This window comes from Oryza glaberrima, chromosome 3, assembly GCF_000147395.1.
Source record: "Oryza glaberrima chromosome 3, OglaRS2, whole genome shotgun sequence".
Taxonomy (NCBI): domain Eukaryota; kingdom Viridiplantae; phylum Streptophyta; class Magnoliopsida; order Poales; family Poaceae; genus Oryza; species Oryza glaberrima.
In genome coordinates, this window is record NC_068328.1 from 387,507 (window position 1) to 408,050 (window position 20,544).

The 20,544-nt window shown below is 43.3% G+C and overlaps 6 protein-coding genes across 9 annotated transcripts; 4 read left to right on the plus strand and 2 right to left on the minus strand.

The window, feature by feature from the left end:
* The first annotated feature begins 469 nt into the window (after positions 1-469).
* Positions 470-1,312, plus strand: LOC127767149 (cyclin-dependent protein kinase inhibitor EL2). The gene has a single exon (XM_052292391.1). It carries the CDS (start codon positions 658-660, stop codon positions 976-978), a length of 321 nt encoding a protein of 106 aa, XP_052148351.1. The 5' UTR covers positions 470-657; the 3' UTR covers positions 979-1,312.
* A 406-nt stretch (positions 1,313-1,718) lies between these two features.
* Positions 1,719-7,019, minus strand: LOC127767148 (phosphoglucan phosphatase DSP4, amyloplastic). Of its 4 annotated transcripts, none has more exons than XM_052292389.1 (15): positions 6,774-7,012; positions 6,607-6,661; positions 6,457-6,501; positions 6,192-6,294; positions 5,376-5,452; positions 5,211-5,287; positions 4,665-4,745; positions 4,200-4,332; positions 3,711-3,770; positions 3,420-3,476; positions 3,205-3,300; positions 2,945-3,004; positions 2,464-2,571; positions 2,251-2,381; positions 1,719-2,100 (listed from the first exon to the last, which is right to left on the minus strand). In XM_052292389.1, exons 1-14 carry the CDS (start codon positions 6,797-6,799, stop codon positions 2,253-2,255), a joined length of 1,107 nt encoding a protein of 368 aa, XP_052148349.1. In that variant the 5' UTR covers positions 6,800-7,012; the 3' UTR covers positions 1,719-2,100; positions 2,251-2,252. The 4 variants fall into 4 exon arrangements, 3 of the variants coding, with proteins under 3 accessions (XP_052148349.1, XP_052148348.1, XP_052148350.1); XM_052292388.1 differs by having other exon boundaries at positions 1,719-2,146; positions 6,774-7,011; XM_052292390.1 differs by having other exon boundaries at positions 1,719-2,146; positions 6,770-7,010.
* A 2,500-nt stretch (positions 7,020-9,519) lies between these two features.
* On the plus strand, positions 9,520-12,299 carry LOC127765242 (probable glucuronosyltransferase Os03g0107900). The gene is made up of 3 exons (XM_052290100.1): positions 9,520-10,137; positions 10,682-10,926; positions 11,341-12,299. The coding sequence occupies exons 1-3, from the start codon at positions 9,562-9,564 to the stop codon at positions 11,807-11,809; spliced, it is 1,290 nt and encodes a 429-aa protein (XP_052146060.1). The 5' UTR covers positions 9,520-9,561; the 3' UTR covers positions 11,810-12,299.
* Positions 12,300-13,219: 920 nt separating this feature from the next.
* LOC127769065 (arsenate reductase 2.2) lies at positions 13,220-15,064 on the minus strand. Its single transcript, XM_052294769.1, has 3 exons — positions 14,916-15,064; positions 14,696-14,834; positions 13,220-13,642 (listed from the first exon to the last, which is right to left on the minus strand). Exons 1-3 carry the CDS (start codon positions 14,996-14,998, stop codon positions 13,472-13,474), a joined length of 393 nt encoding a protein of 130 aa, XP_052150729.1. The 5' UTR covers positions 14,999-15,064; the 3' UTR covers positions 13,220-13,471.
* Positions 15,065-15,444: 380 nt separating this feature from the next.
* LOC127769064 (uncharacterized) lies at positions 15,445-16,694 on the plus strand. Its single transcript, XM_052294768.1, has 2 exons — positions 15,445-15,737; positions 15,870-16,694. The coding sequence occupies exons 1-2, from the start codon at positions 15,551-15,553 to the stop codon at positions 16,475-16,477; spliced, it is 795 nt and encodes a 264-aa protein (XP_052150728.1). The 5' UTR covers positions 15,445-15,550; the 3' UTR covers positions 16,478-16,694.
* On the plus strand, positions 16,676-18,912 carry LOC127768555 (uncharacterized). The gene is made up of 4 exons (XM_052294162.1): positions 16,676-16,680; positions 17,814-17,990; positions 18,250-18,337; positions 18,631-18,912. Exons 1-4 carry the CDS (start codon positions 16,676-16,678, stop codon positions 18,910-18,912), a joined length of 552 nt encoding a protein of 183 aa, XP_052150122.1.
* Positions 18,913-20,544: the final 1,632 nt, after the last annotated feature.

A 20,544-nucleotide genomic window follows, 5' to 3' on the forward strand; every position in this document is an offset into this window, starting at 1 on the left:
CCCAGTTTGCAGGTTGCAGGGCAAAACACACAGGTTCGCTGACAAGTGAGATCGATCGTCGGTGAGGTGCCGTGGGTCATTTTTTGTGTCTGTGAGCTTATCTTCTTGTCCAGCATGAGAAGATTAGCTGGACCTACATCCAATCCAACACCACACCACACCATTTTTTTACTATGTACTCATAGGGTTATTTTGTTTTCTGAGAGAGTGAGAGAATGAGAGGAGATAAGCATGTTGGCAGGACACCTTTTAGTAACTTTTATATAAAAAGTTTTTTTTTACAAAATACACTTTTTAGCAATTTAGAAAAGATGCTAACATAAATTAAGATAAAATTTGTATCTTAATGGGGCAAAAAAGGGTGTTAGCTGCTGAAAAGTTCCTCCTTGCTTACTTTATCTTCTGCTTCCTTTCCTTGCTAGGGAAGAAGAAGAAGAGGAAGCTGTGGATCAGGTGGGTTTCCGCCCATAAGGAGTGGTGTCTCTCGGTTTCCTTCCTTCCTTCCTTCCGGTGCACTGCACGCGTCTTCTCCATTTCCCATCACATTTCACACGCCCGCACCGCCATTCCCCTCTACAAATACCTCCTCCACCTTCTCCTTTTCCTCCCTTCTCACACTCCAATCCATCCTCCCTCTCCACCCTCCAGGCTCCAGCTATGTCCGCCTCGCCCGAGTTCTACAGGCCCTCGCCGCCGGCCTTCTCGCCCTCCTGCGCCGCCGGTACCAGTACCACGGAGGTCGACGAGTACAGCTGCTGCCGGACGCCAACGCCGGGAATCAGGGAGCCAGCCACCTGCCCGCCGGCGCCCCGGAAGCCCAGGCCGGTGGCCTGCAGGAAGCTCCTCTTCGACCCAGCTCAGCAGCAGGGGAAGGGGAAGGCCATCAGCCTGCGTCTCGACGAGCTGGAGCGCCTCTTCCGCCCCATCACCAATAATGCCAACCTTCACCTCCAAACCAACAAGCCCACCCATACCTGATCTCACTGCACTTCAACTTCATTCATCCGAGTGCATACTAGTACTATTATATACTAAATGCTTCTTCTTCTTCTTCTTTGGATAATCAATCTCTTTTCGCTTTAATTTCCTCTTACTACTAGGATTAGTAGTAGTAGGATTTTAGTCTAGGAGTAATCGTTACCGCCACGAGCTGCAGTGTTGTATTTGTATGTATGTATGTATCAGCAATCAAGCCAAGCTTCACGTAAGATCGAGCAGTGATTTCAGTCAGTATGTATGCTCAAAATGATTTAGTTGTACAATGAATCAAAAGCTTAATTTGCTTACACTTATGTAGTATACTCCTGTCTAATGATAAAATTATTACTATTAATTGGACTACTTCCCTTCTTAAGACCAAATCTTGGGCGTCCCCATTCCATTTCCAATTCATTATTACACTGTCAAAATTACTTACTTCCTTTTACCCCTTTCGGCCCGGTCAACATAGACTCCCCAGCCAGCCAGCCAGCTTTGACTTCAAACTGGGAGGGGGACCCGGTGGCGGTGAGGCAGCCAAGAACGGATGACTTTGACGGTTGACTTGCACTCAACCTAGTCTGGACCTTTTGCATTTCAGCAGCATTTCAACCTGGTGGATTGCACACCACCAAACCTGATGCTACTCCAGCTGTGGATTAGGTTGCGGGGGACGACCTAACCTAACAAAGTGGTTCAATTCTGGTCATCAATCATCATGGGAGACCCAGAGACCGACCTCATCACTTCGGGAGCAACTGTCCCAAACAAAATTAATTTGTCTTCCATTCACGAGTCAGCATTAATAACATATATGTTACACGACTTTGTAACCTGTTATGTTAATTAACAGCCCTTATTACAGTCTAACAGCCTTATTAATTCTACCTTGTTATACGGCCACAGTATTACTATGAGCAAACGCATATTGCTCGTCTTATGCATCGTTTGTTTACAGCGACGACTCGTGATTACTCATGAGTAAACCATTTACAGGGTTGATTTGAACTAATTAATTAATAGTATTGACATGGCGACCCAAGATGATAACATTTGGAAGCTCCGTCTACTCTGTTCATCGGGAAGCTCCATGATCTGTTGTTGTTCATCAGCAGGTCTTCCCTGTTGCACAGCGAGCCCAAAACGAGTCGATAATCCAATGTCAATTCTGCAGATTAGTGCAGTCCAATCCGAATGATATGTTCATGCATAAGCATAATCAGCAAAACCCCTGCAACACAATACTAGTAGTCTGAATAAATTTCAACTTACCTCTATCGCTCAACGTACTGTTCCAAGTACTCTCTAATCATCAGCCTTTCCTCCTTCGTAAGATCGGGATTTTGACCAGTCAAACGCTCCCTTAATTCTCTCTCTTCATCGCTGGTACCATCCCTGGAGACCTGCAATGAAGATGTCAAGTTACGTTATCCTATCCAACACGTCCACAGATACAGGGAACTAGGGAGCTGGGAAGTAACTCACCTGGACGTAGTTATTCACATGGCCATCAGCATTTGCTTTGGTCTTCTTCTCATTGTCATTGCACACCCATTTGCCGTCCACTATATATTTGTATTCATACCTTCCTTCCTTCGGGAAACACAAGGCAAATGTATAAGGAAAAGTGAGTGTGAAGTTAGCTACTGTAAAATCGAGTCCAACTGTGTAACAGATATGGCAAATCAATAACTGTAAAGGGAAAGGACCAAAACGATTGCCTCCAGTGTCAACATATGAGATTAGGATATCCCAAATACGGTTCAAACTAAGGTTCTCTAGTTACAGTCTTTCAGAACCCTCGGTTCGAATCCTCAAGTATTCCTCAAACGTAAAGACTTTTAGATGATCCAACTAGAAGTTACACGTTGGTGGCATCCGGCATCTACTATACAAGCACTAGAATGATGAGTGATCAAAAATAAAGTCTAGAAATTGATAATATAATGCTGATTTTGATACTCACAGGCAACTCCCTCTCAAGATACCAAGCTCTTTTCTCCTTGTTGTATGTCAAAGGAATTATCTGAGTAAGCAGAACAAATGCAAATCATAAACAGGAAATCAATTAAGAATGCCTTCTGCAAAAAAAAAAAAGGTGCTAACACCACAGTTAGCTTCTATTACACTGGAAAGTAAACTTTAAAAAGTTCTTTAAAAAAAACTCCACCGAGTGGATGAGTTTTCGACATTAATATATCTACCATAGTTGGCACAAAAGCATACCTGTCCCCACCCAACATCAAGCCCAGAAATTTCAACAGAAGAACAACTATCACTTTCCCACTTCAAAGTGATGGAATTCTTTGATAAGCCTGTCAGCTAAACATTAAGAGAGTCATCACTTAGCACAAAATTGTACAAGCAGTGCCTTTTATCTTAACCATCATAACTACACACTGAGGGAAAAAAAAAAGAAATATTGGTGAGTGTTCACTTACAATGTCAGCAGTAGCCAATTTAATGGCTTCCAACTTTGGAAAGCAAGCTCGTTTACTCTGCAGAAGAAACATATGTTCAGGGGAAGCAAGTAGCATAGTAACATAACTAGTAGCAATGTGGTAACAGGACACCAGACCACCAACAGACTTTACTTTGTAAGATAGTTGTGAGAGATGTACACACAGGCAACCTGTTGGTATCCATTGGTATTACCAGTGCACACAAATTATAAAAACAAAATTATTTTCCCACACACATTGTTTTGTACTGTTCTAAACAGTATAAGATACCTGTAGTAGCTGATGCCCTTCATTAAGACTGTAGCCAAGAATCCAGAACATATACGCCAACTGAAAATTTATATAATGGTATCAGGATCAGAATATTGCTGCTCTCAAGATAATGGACACCATCAAATCATAGAGGATCCTGATACTATAATCATCAATCCAGCGTGAAACTTGGACAGGCATCAGCAATATCATGAGAGTGAAAGTCAGTTGTGATACTATTGGATTATTTAAGTACTATAACATTGTGCAAATAGAACAATTTACCGACTATACCTGTGATGATTATGTTATAGTCTAGGACTCACTAGACACTAGTTAATGTTCATTATTTGGGAATGTATATATGTGTTTTCCATTTTTCTTCCCTTTTTGTGGGTGGGCCAACAACTAACTGAACAGGAAAGAAGAAGACAATATTATAATGTAAACCTAAACCTATTATAAGAATTCTTGGGAAACAAAAAAGAAAAGACCATGGAAACCTACTGTCACAGCAGGAGCTCTCCCAAGTCCAGCGGTACAGTGTATATATGTTACCCCACCATTATGGTTGACAAGCTTGTGCAGTTTGCTAATCACAGCAGGAAGCCTCAATCGCAAATCAAAAGCATCAAAATCCCTGGTGTAATTAAACATTATGCCACTTTAAGACTTTGAAAATATGGACAGAACAGACAATGGAAAAGGCATTCAAGTCAATGCAGGAAAAGTTACATTTGACAAATAAATGCTGATTCAAGGAAAGATGAATCATCTATTCCAAAAATAGAAGAGCATAGGAATTATAATTGGAAAGAGAAGGGGGAAAAGAGATAGACGTTCAGATCATGCCATCTTGTAGACATTATTAATGAAAATAAAGGGATTTCTATTGCATTTGACATAGACTACACCAAATCACCAAAATTCTTAGTTTCTCAAAGTAAAACGAAGTTATAGAACTTTAGGTACCTAATTTCGGCACGACAGTGCTCTATATCTTTACATTGTAGACAATATTCTTGAATGGCACAAATGTCAACTCCAAAATATCTGAAGTGGTTAAGGATGGAATACAACTATTCACTGAAAGAACACATTGGGCAGCAATGGAAACAACAAGCAACTATGCTGTCAGTATAAAATAGAACTATTTTTATGAGATGTACAATATGCATTGTGCTGAATATCATAGCTGCAGAAGAAGTACAGTAGCAGGGAAGTGAGGAGCAAATGTAATTGTTCAATAGAATTATGGTTATTGTCCAATAGCACAGTAACATAATTAGGAAGAAGGCATGCTGACATAAAAGCACTCCCTATTCCAATAGTTATTTTGATAAAAAGCCATCACCAGAATTTTATAATTCTCTTCGATATAGTTGGTGTGATTCACAGTAAGTGACAGCATACATTTCAAGAATCAAGAGGCTCAAATTCTCTAAACCAGGCAACATAATTGGCATGCTCCTTTCTTTTTATAAGCATGATGAGAAAAAAAATCAATAATAGGGATACTCAAGGTCTGGATCTTGCTGCAGGCAGAATACTGTTTTTACACCAATGTCCCTAAGTTTATCAACATCAAGTGGGCTCTGCACATGAATGCAGCTAATCAGACAGAGTTAAGAAGTGTTTTTTTTTCCTTCTGTAAATTGGTTGAGATAGATGATATTTGAGAACCTGTAAGCAGGAGCCCACGATCAAGTCTGGGCGTATGAAATTGTAGTTCATTCCAAGCTCATGTCTATACGTCAACACTAGAAATGATTTAGAAAAAAAGGAAATGATCTCAGGAGTGATCAATGATAGACAGTAATCCAGTAAAAGCTTAGTGAATAGTACAAGCCTGTCCATAAATATGGTCACAACCATTGTCCTCAAAGAAATAATATTTCAACTGTTCGGTGTAAACTATAAAGTTGTATGAAAATCTTAAGACAATGGACAAGCAAGAATACTTTTAAGATAAAAATCAGTGGCAGAACAATGTTTGTACACATGACTAATGCACCCTCTGCAAGGTCAATTGTTGGAAGAAGGGGAAGGTAAGAGTAAGAAAAAAAATTGTGAATGCGTCGTGACTTGTTCATGAGGAATGAAGAAAAATGACACATAAATGCTACTTCCTCCGTTTCACAATGTAAGTCATTCTAACATTTCCCACATTCATATTGATGGTAATGAATCTAGATAGGTATATATGTCTAGATTCATTACCATCAATATGAATGTGGGAAATGCTAGAATGACTTATATTGTGAAACGGAGGGAGTAAGTAAAACAAGCATGTGAGTTTGCACCGACAGACACAAAAACACACCGGTGGCACAACACTTTGATGGTGACATCTACATGATGTTAGTGCATTTCCCCATTTATCATCTGGGTAAGGAACCATTAAAGTCAGCGAGCAGCAGGTCGAGTACAATCCGACAAGTCGTGGTACAGCTAACATGTAGTATGATTGATTGCAGGTAAGGCAGAATGGGTCTTTACCTGCTCCCATAGCTTGCGTCATGTTGGTGCTGTACGTATCGGATTTCTCCGTGCCCGCCTCCACTGCGCCACTCTCGGCGCTAGAAGTAGACGCCCCGGATGCCTGGAATGTTTACAGGACAAGGTTTACACAATGGGGTGAAACATGCAGGCTGCACTGCAGCGGATTCTATCATATGATAATTATTATTGTCGGGGATTTGACGAGTTAACTGCCTCTAATCTCGGGTTGATCAATTCATATGCAGGTGAAGGGAATGCTTACGGTTTTGACAGTGTTTGATCGGCGACTCCCGCCACGAACCATCGTCTAGTCATCATGGACATCAAAAAGAGGAACAAATAAGGGAGCCGATCCATCAATAATAGGGGAAAAAACAAGGACGTGAATGGAATGGAATGGAAGAGGGGTCACCAGATTGAGCGGCGAGGGCCGCCTCATGGACCTGGATCCCACGATTGGAGGCTCCCTGGGCGAAAACGAGGAAATCCAGCAGTGACGAACAGGCGAAACAAGTGTCGAATCGAATCGAAGCGGGGAGGAGGAGGAGGCGCCGGGGCCTCGCCACCGCACTCACTTACTTGAGCAGGTTCTGGAGGCAGTTCATGGCTTCCCTCCCGTGCCCTGCCCGCGCGGGCGCGACGGCGAGCGAGGACGCCGAGGCCGAGGAGCCCAAAAATATCTCGCGTCGCGCTCGCGTTGGCGTTGGCGTAGGCGAGACGAGAAGGAAGGAAGGAGATACTAGATGGCTTTCGCAGTCGCGGCGAAGACGAGAGAAGAAGGGGGCCGGGGGCGAGACGAGAGGAAGAGGATGTGAGGTGAGGTGGGTGGACCCGGTGTAGTGGGCTGGTGTTGTGTGCGTGTCGCGCGGGTGATGGGGGCGGTTTATAGGCCGCGTCCACGGAGTTGCGATGCTGCGATGGGGATGGTTCGACGTGGACCTTTGGCTCTTAGCTAAATCGAGTGGGCCCCACTTTTAGCCTTTTCCTTTTTGACCCCTTCTACGGAAGTGATCGGACGGCGACGCCTCATGCACGCTACGGCAATCCGACGGCTAGCGCTCGGGACAGCTGGCGCGACCTCCTCCGTTGGTCGGGATCACATCTCCATCTCATCGGTCATCACCATTCACCAACGTGGTTTTCTTGGAACACCGGCGCGTGAGCGTGACGGCATCCATCATGTCCCTCGTCCTACCATTTTCCAGAAAGGAAAATTAAAAAACAATCAGTATCGTCCGTGTAAATTGGTTTCGTGCACTCGTCATCTAATCTAAGAGGGGTGTAAAGTATTAGCGTGTCACATCGGTTATTATACAGGGAATCGTATGGAGAGTTCAGACACTAATAAAACTAATTACAGAATCCGTCAGTAAATCGCGAGACAAAATTATTAAGCCTAATTGATCTATTATTAGCAAATGTTTGTTGTAGCACCACATTGTTAAATCATGGAGCACTTAGGCTTAGAAGATTCATCTTGCAAATTAGTCGCAACATGTTCAATTAGTTGTTTTTTAGCCTATATTTAATACTTTATGCAAGTGTTCAGATGTTCAATGCGACAAAGTGAAAAATTTTAGGGTGGTATCTAAACATGGCCTCATTTATTAACGCAGTTGTTTACACATAATGTTATAACCTTATTAACACGCTCATCAATAGTTGTAGCTAATGTGATGTGTCGTGATAGAGGAAAAGATAAAGACAGTACGTCATGTGAACGTACATCATATAACTAATGGTATAATGATTTTTTTTATTATGAAAAACCATGGCTCAAAAGAAATATGTTATGCCTTTAAACTTTAAAGCTTTACCATTTCACAACCTCTCAACAAACTTAAGTTACATAGTAGTAACATGTAGTTAGAGAAGCTACGTACATCATGTTCGATAACAGACAATACAACGTGATAGTATTTGGTGGTAATGGATGCACCACTTTACAAAGGCTAACTACTCCTTACAAAATTCTTACAAAGTTTACGCTTGTATGTTATTTGTTATATGTGATGACACAATTGAGCTACTACATCTAGTAGAAGTTTGAATTACACGTGGTTATATTAGTTGCTACGACTACATAGCCACAACCAATATAAAGTACCAACACTGCTAGAAGGCTGTGTTCAGATGAGATGGTTGTGGCTGCATAGCGCAGCTGTTGTAGCACTTGCAGTAGATTTTGTGCTACTAGTACTGTTGATATAGCCAGCAGCAGCCCAACAGTTGCAATATATAGCGCAAGCAAACACATACAAAGTTAATATTTACTTCCTCCGTTTCAGGTCATAAGACGTTTTGGCATTGGTCAAAGTCAAACTGTTTTAAGTTTGACTAAGTTTATAGATAAATATAGTAATGTTTATAATACTAAATTAGTTTCATCAAATCAAAAAATAAATATATTTTCATAATAAATTTGTCTTGGGTTGAAAATGCCATTAATTTTTTTTACAAACTTGGTCAAACTTAAAGCTGTTTGACTTTGTCCAAAATCAAAACGTCTTATAATCTAAAACGGAGGGAGAAATAGCTAAGGCACAATTTCATATGTCCATGATAGGTATTCCGTTACAATGAACTATGTAAGTATGTGAAAAATCTACTAGAGTAATAAATTCACATATAGATTACCAAATAAATTCTCTAACAAGAATAGGTGTTCGGAAGATGTGAACTCATGGACGAATTTTATCCAAAATAACCGCGGACATATTTTGTCTAAATTACTCCTGTGGAATAAAAGATTAATATATGTGATGCATTATGAAGATAGCATAATAAATTAAGATTTATTAGTTGAAAGGACTTGTTAAATGATCAAAAGATTCATCGGAATAACTAGTGGTAGTGGATTTGTTATCCGATACTCCCTCCGTACTAGTAAAGGAAATCGTTTATGATAATGTTTAAGTCAAATGTTGTGAATATAAATCATAAATAACTCTCAAGTTGTTGAGTTTGAAAATATAATAGTTATATGAATAGATTTATCTGAAAATACTTTCATAAAAGTATACATATATCACTTTTCAATAAATAGTTTTATAGAAATAAGAGGTCAAGATTATGTTTTAGAGACCGTATCGCTGTCCAAAACAACTTTCTTTATGAGTACGGAGGGAGTACGACTTTCTTTACGAGTACGGAGAGATTACATAATAAAGATGACAAGAGGCTGGAATTATGCATACTAGTAGTACTAATTGTGATTATATATGGAGTATTTAATTAAGCATGAACTAAGAACTCACTTAATTAATTATAATCTCTAGTTAGTACAATTAATTAGCGAGAAGAAGGGAAGGGAAGGGAAAGGAAAGGCAGCTGAAGCTAAAAGTCAAGAACAGCGCAGCAACCGCCTATGGCCATGGCCATGAGAGGAGATCCCAAGCAGCGGAGAGCTTCAGCTTCAGCTCCCCACGGCGGCGCCGCCCACCACGTCGCCGACAAGCTCAGGAGGCACTCCACCTTCCTCCTCCTCCTCCTCCTCCTCTGGTTCGCCCTCTCCCTCTACCTCTTCCTCTCCGCCACCCCGCCGCCCCCACGCCCCGCCTTCCTCCCTTCCACTTCCACCCCCCGCCCCGCCCTCCGGATCTACGTCTACGACCTCCCCGCCCGCTTCAACCGCCACTGGGTCGCCGCCGACGCGCGCTGCGCCACCCACCTCTTCGCCGCCGAGGTCGCGCTGCACGAGGCGCTGCTGGCCTACGCTGGCCGCGCCGCGCGTCCCGACGACGCCACCCTCTTCTTCGTCCCCGTCTACGTCTCCTGCAACTTCTCCACCGACAACGGCTTCCCCTCGCTCTCGCACGCCCGCGCCCTGCTCGCCGACGCGGTCGACCTCGTCCGGGCCCAGATGCCCTACTGGAACCGCTCCGCCGGCGCGGACCACGTGTTCGTCGCGTCGCACGACTTCGGCGCCTGCTTCCATCCCATGGTCAGCTTCGATCTCTTCTCCACTGGTTGCGTCTGCGTTAGGCGGACTACTTACTAGATGATGCATGATATTTCTTGAGCTTGTAAGATGCAAGTTGCTTGCTTGCTTCTTGTTGCTATCTATCTAATTGGCATAGGAGCTGTTCGTGATAATCCACTTTGAATTAGGGGTCAATGCCAAGTCCAACCTAGCTCTAGAGCAAGTAATCCAGTTCTTTGATCCCAAATTCAGGCCAATCGAAGATTCATAGGCATCGGCTCTTGCCCTAATTGAGCTTGGCCGAACATATTTCTCACCCCAAGCATCAAAATTCCTCTTTTGCTGTCACGATGGAGCTTAGTTCGTTGGGATTGAATTCAACACAGAAGTTCACCATCCATTGCATTGCATGCCTAAGAATCAACTATGCAAAGTCTTCGTCTATGTTCTCACTTGTCGCAACTCACAATGCAACTTAGTTGTTTCAGAATTCACAGTTTTGCTGATCGCCTTCTGATTCAACGAAAACACCCCCACCAAATGAAATTTCAATCTATTTGATCAGGAGGACATAGCTATTGCGGATGGCATACCGGAATTCCTCAAGAGGTCAATCCTGCTACAAACGTTCGGTGTACAGGGCACTCATGTGTGCCAGGAGGCGGATCATGTGGTAATCCCGCCTCATGTGCCTCCGGAGGTGGCCCTCGAGCTACCTGAGCCAGAGAAGGCACAAAGGGATATTTTTGCCTTCTTCCGGGGCAAGATGGAGGTCCACCCCAAGAACATTAGTGGGCGCTTCTACAGCAAGTAAGCATATACTGCAAACCCTCATTTCGGTTGCTTCATCTAGCAATTATCCCAAATGGGCTAGCAAGGAGATTGTTTTTTGTTTGTGTGTTCCTCAGGTTCTGTCTCACTTTAGTTGTGTCTTCTAAAAACTCCGATCGCATGTTGCTGATTTTAGACTTCTAGATCTGTTCATAACAATATAGCTCAAAAGCAGTCAGTACTACACAGGGCTAATAATAAATATCATGGTTCTGCAATATAAAATGTTATTTCTTTAACTGGTTGGCAAAATTCAAAGACAAACCTTAGGTTGAGGTATCATCCATAACCACTATAGTTTCATCAGTTCCACATATGGATAGCTGAATCCTGAACAGAAAATCAAACTTCATTAGGTCACAGTTACTAGCTCTTACCTTTTACATTCAACAGGAAAGTGAGGACTGAGCTGCTACAAAAGTACGGAAGGAATCGCAAGTTCTACCTTAAGCGAAAGCGGTATGGTAACTATCGATTAGAGATGGCTCGCTCCTTGTTCTGCCTCTGCCCACTAGGATGGGCTCCATGGAGCCCACGGCTCGTGGAGTCGGTTCTCCTTGGCTGCATTCCTGTCATAATTGCCGATGATATACGCCTGCCGTTCCCTTCTGTACTACAGTGGTTAGACATCTCGTTGCAAGTGGCTGAGAAGGATGTTGCAAGTCTTGAGATGGTGCTAGACCATGTTGTAGCGACCAACTTAACTGTAATACAGAAGAACTTGTGGGACCCTGTGAAGCGGAAAGCACTGGTTTTTAACCGTCCGATGGAAGAAGGAGATGCCACATGGCAAGTGCTGAGGGAGCTTGAGATTTTGCTAGACCGTTCTGAAAGGAGGCACGTTGAATCATGGAAGAGGTGAAGACCACAGAGGGGAGGGATCTTTCCCTACTTGCTGAAATGTGGCATGTGATCAGTCGCAGCTGTGACAACAATGACGTGCAGCTTGCACATGCCACTCAACTGACAAAACAAATCAGTATTTGATCGACACCATCCATAGCAAGGACCTTCTCCATGAGAAATTCAGAATGCCAGTTTCTCACATTCAATCATATTCTTGAATGGTGAACTGTGTAGTTGGCAATTGACTAAGTAATTTGAATGTGCAATCAGAGAAGCGCATTCTAGGCTAACAAGTTGGCGAGCTCTGTGCAGGGAATTAGTTTATTCTTTATTATTGGGAGAAATGTGAATCTCCTTTTTTTTTCTTGAGAGAGAGAGATTAAAATTGTGTTATAGAACGATGATCTGTGAAGGTCTTCGGATATGTTTGCAATGTTGTACTATTGTATACCCAATTCTTTTAAAACAGAAAGGTGTTCTTTTGAACACATGGTATCAACAAAACATAGCAAGGGATCCAGCAGGTCATCAGAATTCTGGACTTGAAGAATTCTAAACTCTGATTCAACACATGATCTCAAAAATTGTTGTCTGAACGCTTTGTTTTGACAAGCTGGGCCAAAGAAAACGATTGGGATCGGGGAAAGAAAATCGGTAGGCACAAAGGCACGCGCTTCGTATCTCATGATTTGATAATTCCAATTTTTCATTGGCAATAACCACATAAAACCATGTAGCAAAAAGGCACAAATTTCTTTTGCTAAACTCAGAGCAGACAATAACCTGAAAATGTGAAATCTGTGTCGCGATCCTCCTTCCTCTCAGCCTTTATACAGTCTACAGTTTTTAGTCACAACTGAGTTGCAAAACACACCTGCAAATCGGCAATGAACAACACCGGATAACTGCCTCTCAGGTCCAAACAAAGCTGATGATTGGATACTTTTGCTGTATGTGATCCCTTCTATTTCAACATACTGTTGGATTCTACAAAGTTTCTTCCCTTATCAGAGAGAAGTATAAAGCATTACTGCTTGAACACCTCGCCGAATTCTGAGCAAGAGAACTCTTAATCACGACAGTAACAAACTAAGTCTTGCGCAATAACAGTGCATACAACTATTCCCAGCCAGTGAGAAATCCCTCAACTTCATGCGAGCGATATCTAGATCAGAGCAATGAAGTTGCCCGATTCAAGCAAGCAAAGTTGTGGTCAAAATAAAATGAAGCAGAAAGTGACACTAGTCTGAACCCTGAATGAACATTCGTCCATTGTAGCCAGGAAAAGGAATTCAAGTCAACGAGTAACTGAAACAAGTGTTACAAATGAAAGATTTGTGATAGAAAAATGAGTCGAGTATACCTAAGGGAACACAAAATTCAGTACAACTTCAGCTAAAAGACACGACATGGATTGCCCATAGAATGATTATTTGGAACGGAAGCAGAAGATTTTCAATAATTACCAATGTGGTTTTCAGTTTACATGTCGTGAAGTGACATTAACGGCCACTGAATTGATAGAGCCACATAATAGCACAATTGCGGATCCACCAAAGTGAGATACACGGTTTTTAATGTGCTGTAGTGACCATAAAGCATAAATGGCTACCCTGAAGTCTGCAGGTAGCAACCAAATTTGAAATGCACAGGTAAATGCATAGTCTCATATGGATACTCAAGAGCACACACCCTTGCAAGGAGCGTCCTTGCAGCGGCAAACAGGCCTCCCTGAAAGTTCCCATCCATTAAATCCACGTTCAAGGACCATGATGTTCTTTACATCTGAATCTTCATCAGCCTCTGACAAATAGTCCAGATACATTTGCGCACAAGATGGGCCACGCACCTGCAGGTTTCCAAAAGAAAAAAAAAACAGTGGAAGTGTCTTAAATTTTGGAAGGTTAATTTGATATGAAAGAACACAATTGACCACAATCCGAATATAGGAGGAAACATAGCACATATGGCTTGGTTTAGGTTTCTTATTGCATTTCCATTGCTGGACAACCGTAAGTGCATTTACCAAGAAGCATAGTTAAGAGTACATCATATTGTTTTATGATGAAAAATTGCAGCTCTTTTCCTGCTTAATACACTGATATGCAAGTTTTTTACCTACCTGTGGAAAACTATTGCAGGAACTCAGGTAGAATATTTAAATGGCTAGATTACTGTTTTGGCTAGGAGATAAGGATGAAACATCTGTATTAGAACCCAATACATCCACACCAGCGTTTTATGAGTATTTATTACTACTCCCTTCGTTTCAAAATGTTTGACACCGTTGATTTTTTATTACGTGTTTGACCATTCGTCTTATTCAAAAAATTTAAGTAATTATTTATTCTTTTCATATCATTTGATTCATTGTTAAATATACTTTCATGTACACATATAGTTTTACATATTTCACAATTTTTTTTGAATAAGACGAACGGTCAAATATGTGCTAAAAAGTCAACGGTGTTAAACATTTTGAAACGGAGGGAGTATATAGTTGCAACCCAGAAAGTGGGAAATAAAAACCATCCTCATGCCACTTGCTGCTACAAACAGGAGATCAACAGAGGAGGAAAGGATATACTGTTTGTTCAAGAGAAACAGAATGTGCAAGAGATAAATTAGAGTTGTTCAAATGGAAAGCAAGCAAGCAACAAAAGATAACTTGAGGACTTGAGTTTCCAAGCCCTTTGATGTCCGCTCTAACTAAATCAGAGAGTTCATGAAGACAAGTTCAACCACAGGCTTGTGAAGCTCAAGTGGGTGGTTGCATGGCAATGGAACATTTTGTGAGATACGAAGCCACCTGATGCTGAGCCGCAGATTGCTTACAAGTGATGTTGAATAATACGAAATGAAGAAAAAACAAAAGAAAAGAAAAGAGAGGAGAGTAGTGAACCTTGCTGAGGGCACAGTGGAAGACGAGGGTTTCCTTGCCCTTGGTGGCCTGGGCCAGCTCCGGCAGCCGCTCCCCGAAGCTGTCGCTGGCGTAATGATGCGAGCCGGCGATGTGCGCGTCGTAGATCCTCTCCTCGTCCCTTCCGCCCAAGGAATTAACCCCAAAACCAAGTCAAGTCAGCACTGGAAAGCAGGCGCACAGCGATCGGCAGCATGGGTACCTGACATCGACGACGGCGATCCGGGGGTCCCGGAGCATGGGGACGAGCTGCGCCGCGGAAACGTAGGAGACGCCCCTCGCCATCGCCGCCGCCGGCCGTGTGAGCGATGGCACTGTGTTTGATGGGCCGAGATAGATTTGAGCCCACGATGTAGTAGTTATCTTCTCGGAATAAGTTCATCTGAGATGTCTTAACTCGTTAACGAATCCGATTTTCGTCCTTCAACCGGAAAACCAGATATAATGGGTCTCTTAACTGTTAAAACAAATGCAGATAAGGTCCTTTAGCGGTTTTGACGGTGGTTTTGGCTGACGTGACGCATACATAGCTAATTTGACTTGGTCTACATCTGATGTGGCATTGACGTGGCGCTTACGTGGCAATTCAACCCGAAAAATAAATAAAACTCATGGGACCCGCACATCAGTTTCACACAGAAATTAATTAAAAATGGTGGTGGGGCCCACATGTCATCCTCACACCCCCCTCCTCTCTCCCCACATAGCTCCCTCTTCAACTCTCTCTCTCCCCTCTCCTCTCTCGCGGCGGAGAAGCAGCGGCTCGCGGCGCGCGGCGGCCGGCGGGAGAGGAAGGGGCGGCGGGAGGTGGCCCTGGCTGCCGCAGCCGTTGAGGCCATGGGCGTCGCGCTCTGTCGGCGAGCGCGCGCAGAGGAGCGTCGAGCCAGCGGCGGGGGGAGCGGCCGCGGCGTCGTCGTCGGGTGCGTCGCCGTCGGCGGTGGAGCCGCCGGGTGCGGTGGCTGCTGCAGTTCTCGCAGGAGCTCAAGACCGGCAGTGCCCTGCCACACTCATCTCTATCTCCACGGCGAGTCGCCGCCGCCATCTCTCTCCTCTTTCTCAGATTGTTTAGTGCTGGTTCTTCTTCTTTCAGTTGTTAGATGGTGACCTTCTGTTACAAAATTTCTTTTTAACTTTCTGTGTAAAACCAATGCTGCAGGTGTCGATCTACTGAAAAATGTCAATGTGGAAGCAATCGTTGGGCCACAGACATCAGCACAGGCCAAATTTCTTGCAGAGCTTGGGGAAAAATTTCTCGGTCACGTATCCAGCGTGGGCGGACGGCGGGGCCAGGGGCGGCGCCCCATATCCTCCATGCGCGATGTTGCGGCGGCCGTTGGGGTAGCGAGAAGACGGCGGCTACCGTCGCTTTCGAGCTGGATGGCCGACGAGGAGGCGGCCGCGGAGATCCGTAGCGGCAAGAGGCGGTTGCGGTGGAAGTCGGCCTGCTCCGCCGCTCTGCTCCGGGCCTCCGGCCGCCGCCCGTCCAGCGGCAACGACGACTCCCCCTCTTCCGCGCCAACTCCTCGCCCGCCCACCGCGCGCCGCCCCTCCTCGCCCGGTCGCAGTCGACGCAGCTTCCTCTTCTCCTTCCTTGGCGTCTCCCATCAAGCCGAAATGCCCAACCCCAACAAGGAATCGGAGAACGGCGAGAAGATCACCGGAGCACGGGGAAACGAACAAGAAGAGGCAACGCCGCGTATCTTCGGCAAGAGCCGGACAGGACCACAGGAGAACCGCCTTACCCCGAGCGGCCGCGGTGGGTGAGGGAGACGGGTGGCGCCACCGGTCGCCGGGCTGCAGTGGCGGCTGGGGTCGCGTCATCGGTGAGCGGCGGCGGGCGCAAGCGGCGAGGATGCGATGGAACAGGGCGGCGGAGGAAAGGGGGGAGAGAGAGTGACATGTGGGGCCTAGGTGGGCCCCACTTTTTTTTTAATTTCTGCGTGAAACCGATATGTGGGTCCCATGAGGTTTATTTATTTTTTTTCAGGTTGAATTGCCACTTAAGCGCCACGTTAATGCCACATCAAATGAAGGCGAAGTCAAATTAGCCACGTAGGCGCCATATCAGCCAAAACCGCATTCAAAACCACCGAGTGACCTCATGTTTTGATAGTGAGGGATCTACACTGGTTTTGATAGTTGAGGGATTTTTTATAGGGTGTAGCTACATTTATGGCGTCATATTTTTCACCAAAAAATAGTCGGCATGTATTTACATTGTAACTTTCTAAATTACATATGTAATTTTAGTGTATTTATAATGTATAAATCTCGAAATTACATATGTAAATTCTAAAATTACATATGTAAATATTAAAATTACATATGTAAATAGAGTGTAATTTTACATGTAGATAGCAAAGGAACGTGATCGATCGGATAAATCACAGCAAGCAGCACAGGTGCATGTGTATGTAGTACGAACTAGTGCTTGCACGCACGATGGCAAATTAAACAGTCCTGCACGAATCTAAACGAAACTTTGAGGGCTAACAAACTGACTGTAATTAGAGAAGATTTATGGCGATATAACTATAGCAAAACCGTTTTTTATATCTGGTTTTTCGGTTGAAGGACGAAAATCGGATTCGTTGACAAGTTAAGAGACCTAAGAGACCTAAGATGAACTTATTCCTATCTTCTTCATCGAAAGAAAACTCGGCCCGTTTAATGAATATACGTAGATACTACATAGACGACGCAATTAACTTTTACACATACGTTTATTTAAAAAAATCTGACCCATTATCAAAACGAAGCCTTAATTAGCAAAGCATCATCCATACGTAGTTACCGAAACGAACTCGTATATTTGTATTTGTATAGATATAGAGGTCGAAAATGTAAACCTATTCGGAATGTAATCATCTTCTCTCTAATCTAATACACACAGTACGGTAACCTTAATCAATTTGCTGTCAAAGGAAGAAAAGTAATTAGAGACAGCAAATTAAGCTATCATATAGGAGTACTTTGCCTGCAGCTTCCAAGTAGTGTATTATTGAACGGATCGGAGGGCAAAAAAAAACAACTTGTCCTCTCTCTCTCTCTCTAAGTTGTTGGAGTCCGAAACGATATGCCGTCGCCGACGTGGATGGAGGCGGAGCAGCAGAAGGACGAGACGGCGGCGACTCGTCGGCCAACAAGCTGCTACGACGCAGCTGGTTGAAGAAGTTGATGATCAGCAGCAGCAGCAGCAGGAGGAGGAGGCGGCGGCGCCGACCTGCAGCATTTGTCTGCAACCCTGGACCTGCAATGGCGACCATCGCATCCCTCCGTTTCACAATATAAGTCATTCTAGTATTTCTTATATTCGTATAGATGTTAATATGTCTAGATTTATTAATATCAATATAAACTAGAATGATTTATGTTGTGAAACGGAGAAAGTATATTATACGTTCCTGCATGCATGACACATCTCAATTGACGAGCTACTCGATCGATTGCTAATTAGTAATTTGATTTTTTTTAGTAATTAGTAATTTGATTAGTAATCAATACTATATGTTAACTGCATGCATTTCCTCTTTCAGTTGCATTCCCTGTGGACATGTTTACGGCAGATCGTGCCTGGAGAAGTGGCTGGTACATGTTCTTCAACGCGGCACTGGACAAGCAAAGGTAGTGATTACTACTCCACTAATTAATTAATTGTGCGTTGCCAGCAACTAATCAGCTAGTGACTATACTGAGCATGCAGTGTCCTCAATGCGGTGAAGAGTTCGGGCCGCACCGCATTACCAACCTCTACGCGCCAGGAATCAATATATGGGACGGTTGCTGCAAAAACCATGCGAATGTTAGTTACTTACTTATATAAGTACTCCATATAATTATTAATTACTACTTTATTTATATATAGATATTGTCAATCAATTAGAGCAATTAATTAGTTGTTGTGCACGTACGTACAGGAGGTAGGAGAGTATTACAACCGTGAGTACGAGGGGCTGAAAACACAAATGGAGTCGACGATCGCTAAACAAGGCAAGGATTTGGAAGAATTGGATGTGCTCGTGAAATCGGTGGGCAGGCAGTTTGAGAGCCTTGAATCAAGTCTCAAGACATTCCTGCTATCAATGACGGAGCGGATGAAGATGATGGCTACACAGCTGCCTGCAGCCATGGATCTCGTTCAATATTTGGAGAAGGATGTCCATGATATCATATCCGCGCTCTCCCAAAAACCTCCATAGCTAGCTCGTCTCATGCATCCATCTACTGATCGATATATGCAAGCATATTTTTGCTAGCTTCGTGTGGTGGGGTTCGTTAATTTAATTTGTAGAGAGCGCTGATGTAAGAAAATTACTTGCAAGTGAATTCTCGTTTGGCTCTAGAATTGGCTAATAGCTATAGCCTGGGTGATTTTCGCTCCTCCGGCCTACTCTGTTTTTATTACTTATATAAAACACAGTACAAATACAGACACTCACATATTAATTTATACTTAAATAAGTTATATTTATACTTAAATGATATTATTGTCGAAACTATGTATACTTAGATAATATATTATTGCAAAACTGTATATTTATATGGGTTTTGCATCCTAGAAGTATGATCTCCATCATCACGCGCACTTCCTTTAAAAGAAACACTGTAAATTTTGTGATATTTCGTTTCAGGGTGTATCTTGTCTATCAACAGAAAACAGACAATATGCCACTCAATTCGAGTGGTTTTGATGAAAAGCCACTTAGTAGAACGTACATGATAAAATTTCACTCATTATATTGTCTACCAATTAAAATGCCACTTTTGAGGGCTGGATGGCTCGCCGCCGCCGACAATGGGATGACGGGGTGGAGGGAGGAGTAGGAGGCGACGAAGCAACAGTGTGGGCGTGGACTGCCCTCCGCCCTCTTTAGCTTATGGGAGGAGTATCAAGGGCACGGCCTCCAGTGTTGCCCACGCCGCATGTCACCCGCACGCCGGAGAGTTTGCTAAGAGGTGGTGACAGCAGGAGAGATAATGGGGGTGAAGGGAGGAGGAGAAAGCGATGACACACGCGGGCGGGGGTGGGAAGACCGTGCTCTTTGGCTCCCTAGAGGAGCAGCGAGGGCGTGGCTTCTAGTGCCGAGTGGCCTAATGTGCGAAGGTTCGCGGGGAGAGGAGTCAGCGAATGTATCCGGATTTCCGTTTTTGGTTCACGCGGGATTTCCTTTTCTGTTCATCCGTTTACTAATGGAAAGTTTATCCGTTTACTAATAGAAAGTTTATGAGCAGTAAATTTGGCTTTTTAATTTAGATATTTATATGTACAAGGTTTTATACTGTTTAATACTTTTTGTGATTTTTTTAATTCATTTGAAATTTATATATGCAAAGTTTATAGGTGCAATATTTTATATGTAGAAACTTTCTATGCACAAAGTATATACGCAGGAAATATCTATGTATAAAGTTTGTATGTGTAAACTCTTTTACGTATAAATATTTTTTAGAGAGAGATTATATACTGTTGCATTTGTTTTAAATTGTATGTACAAATTTTACATGAATAAAATTTACATGTACAAAGTTTCAATGTATAAAGTATATATGTATACAGTTTCTATGTGTAAACTTTTTTATACGTATAGAGTGTAGATGTAAATATGTTTTGGGCTTGCCAAGGAGTGGTTCGGCTAAGGCCTGATAAAAAAAAGAAGAGGAAAAGCAGATAGAAGCCTGTGGATTGGCTTGGCCCAGCTTGCAACTTTGCACGTGAAACAAATCGGAACGAGAGGATATCTCGAAAACAGTGGCTGACGAAACCGTTCGTCGTCTGCGAATACTCGCATACTAGACTCACCCCTCTAGTGCCGCTACCCTCTAACTCTCTC

What these genes read in the sequence shown, in the direction of transcription:
- LOC127767149 (XM_052292391.1), top strand. Translation starts at nt 658, where the DNA reads ATGTCCGCCTCGCCCGAGTTCTACAGGCCCTCGCCGCCGGCCTTCTCG.
- LOC127767148 (XM_052292389.1), bottom strand. Translation starts at nt 6,799, where the DNA reads ATGAACTGCCTCCAGAACCTGCTCAA. An exon ending in TTGATGTTGGGTGGGGACAG is followed by an intron (nt 3,005 to 3,204) that starts GTATGCTTTTGT and finishes CTGCTTACTCAG; the next exon opens with ATAATTCCTTTGACATACAA. An exon ending in ATCTTGAGAGGGAGTTGCCT is followed by an intron (nt 2,572 to 2,944) that starts GTGAGTATCAAA and finishes TGTTTCCCGAAG; the next exon opens with GAAGGAAGGTATGAATACAA.
- LOC127765242 (XM_052290100.1), top strand. Translation starts at nt 9,562, where the DNA reads ATGGCCATGGCCATGAGAGGAGATCCCAAGCAGCGGAGAGCTTCAGCT. An exon ending in GCGCCTGCTTCCATCCCATG is followed by an intron (nt 10,138 to 10,681) that starts GTCAGCTTCGAT and finishes CTATTTGATCAG; the next exon opens with GAGGACATAGCTATTGCGGA. An exon ending in AGTGGGCGCTTCTACAGCAA is followed by an intron (nt 10,927 to 11,340) that starts GTAAGCATATAC and finishes TACATTCAACAG; the next exon opens with GAAAGTGAGGACTGAGCTGC.
- LOC127769065 (XM_052294769.1), bottom strand. Translation starts at nt 14,998, where the DNA reads ATGGCGAGGGGCGTCTCCTACGTTTCCGCGGCGCAGCTCGTCCCCATG. An exon ending in ATCGCCGTCGTCGATGTCAG is followed by an intron (nt 14,835 to 14,915) that starts GTACCCATGCTG and finishes CTTGGGCGGAAG; the next exon opens with GGACGAGGAGAGGATCTACG. An exon ending in TCCACTGTGCCCTCAGCAAG is followed by an intron (nt 13,643 to 14,695) that starts GTTCACTACTCT and finishes GGAAACCTGCAG; the next exon opens with GTGCGTGGCCCATCTTGTGC.
- LOC127769064 (XM_052294768.1), top strand. Translation starts at nt 15,551, where the DNA reads ATGGGCGTCGCGCTCTGTCGGCGAGCGCGCGCAGAGGAGCGTCGAGCC. An exon ending in CACTCATCTCTATCTCCACG is followed by an intron (nt 15,738 to 15,869) that starts GCGAGTCGCCGC and finishes CCAATGCTGCAG; the next exon opens with GTGTCGATCTACTGAAAAAT.
- LOC127768555 (XM_052294162.1), top strand. An exon ending in GGCGACCATCGCATCCCTCC is followed by an intron (nt 17,991 to 18,249) that starts GTTTCACAATAT and finishes TTCCTCTTTCAG; the next exon opens with TTGCATTCCCTGTGGACATG. An exon ending in GCGGCACTGGACAAGCAAAG is followed by an intron (nt 18,338 to 18,630) that starts GTAGTGATTACT and finishes ACGTACGTACAG; the next exon opens with GAGGTAGGAGAGTATTACAA.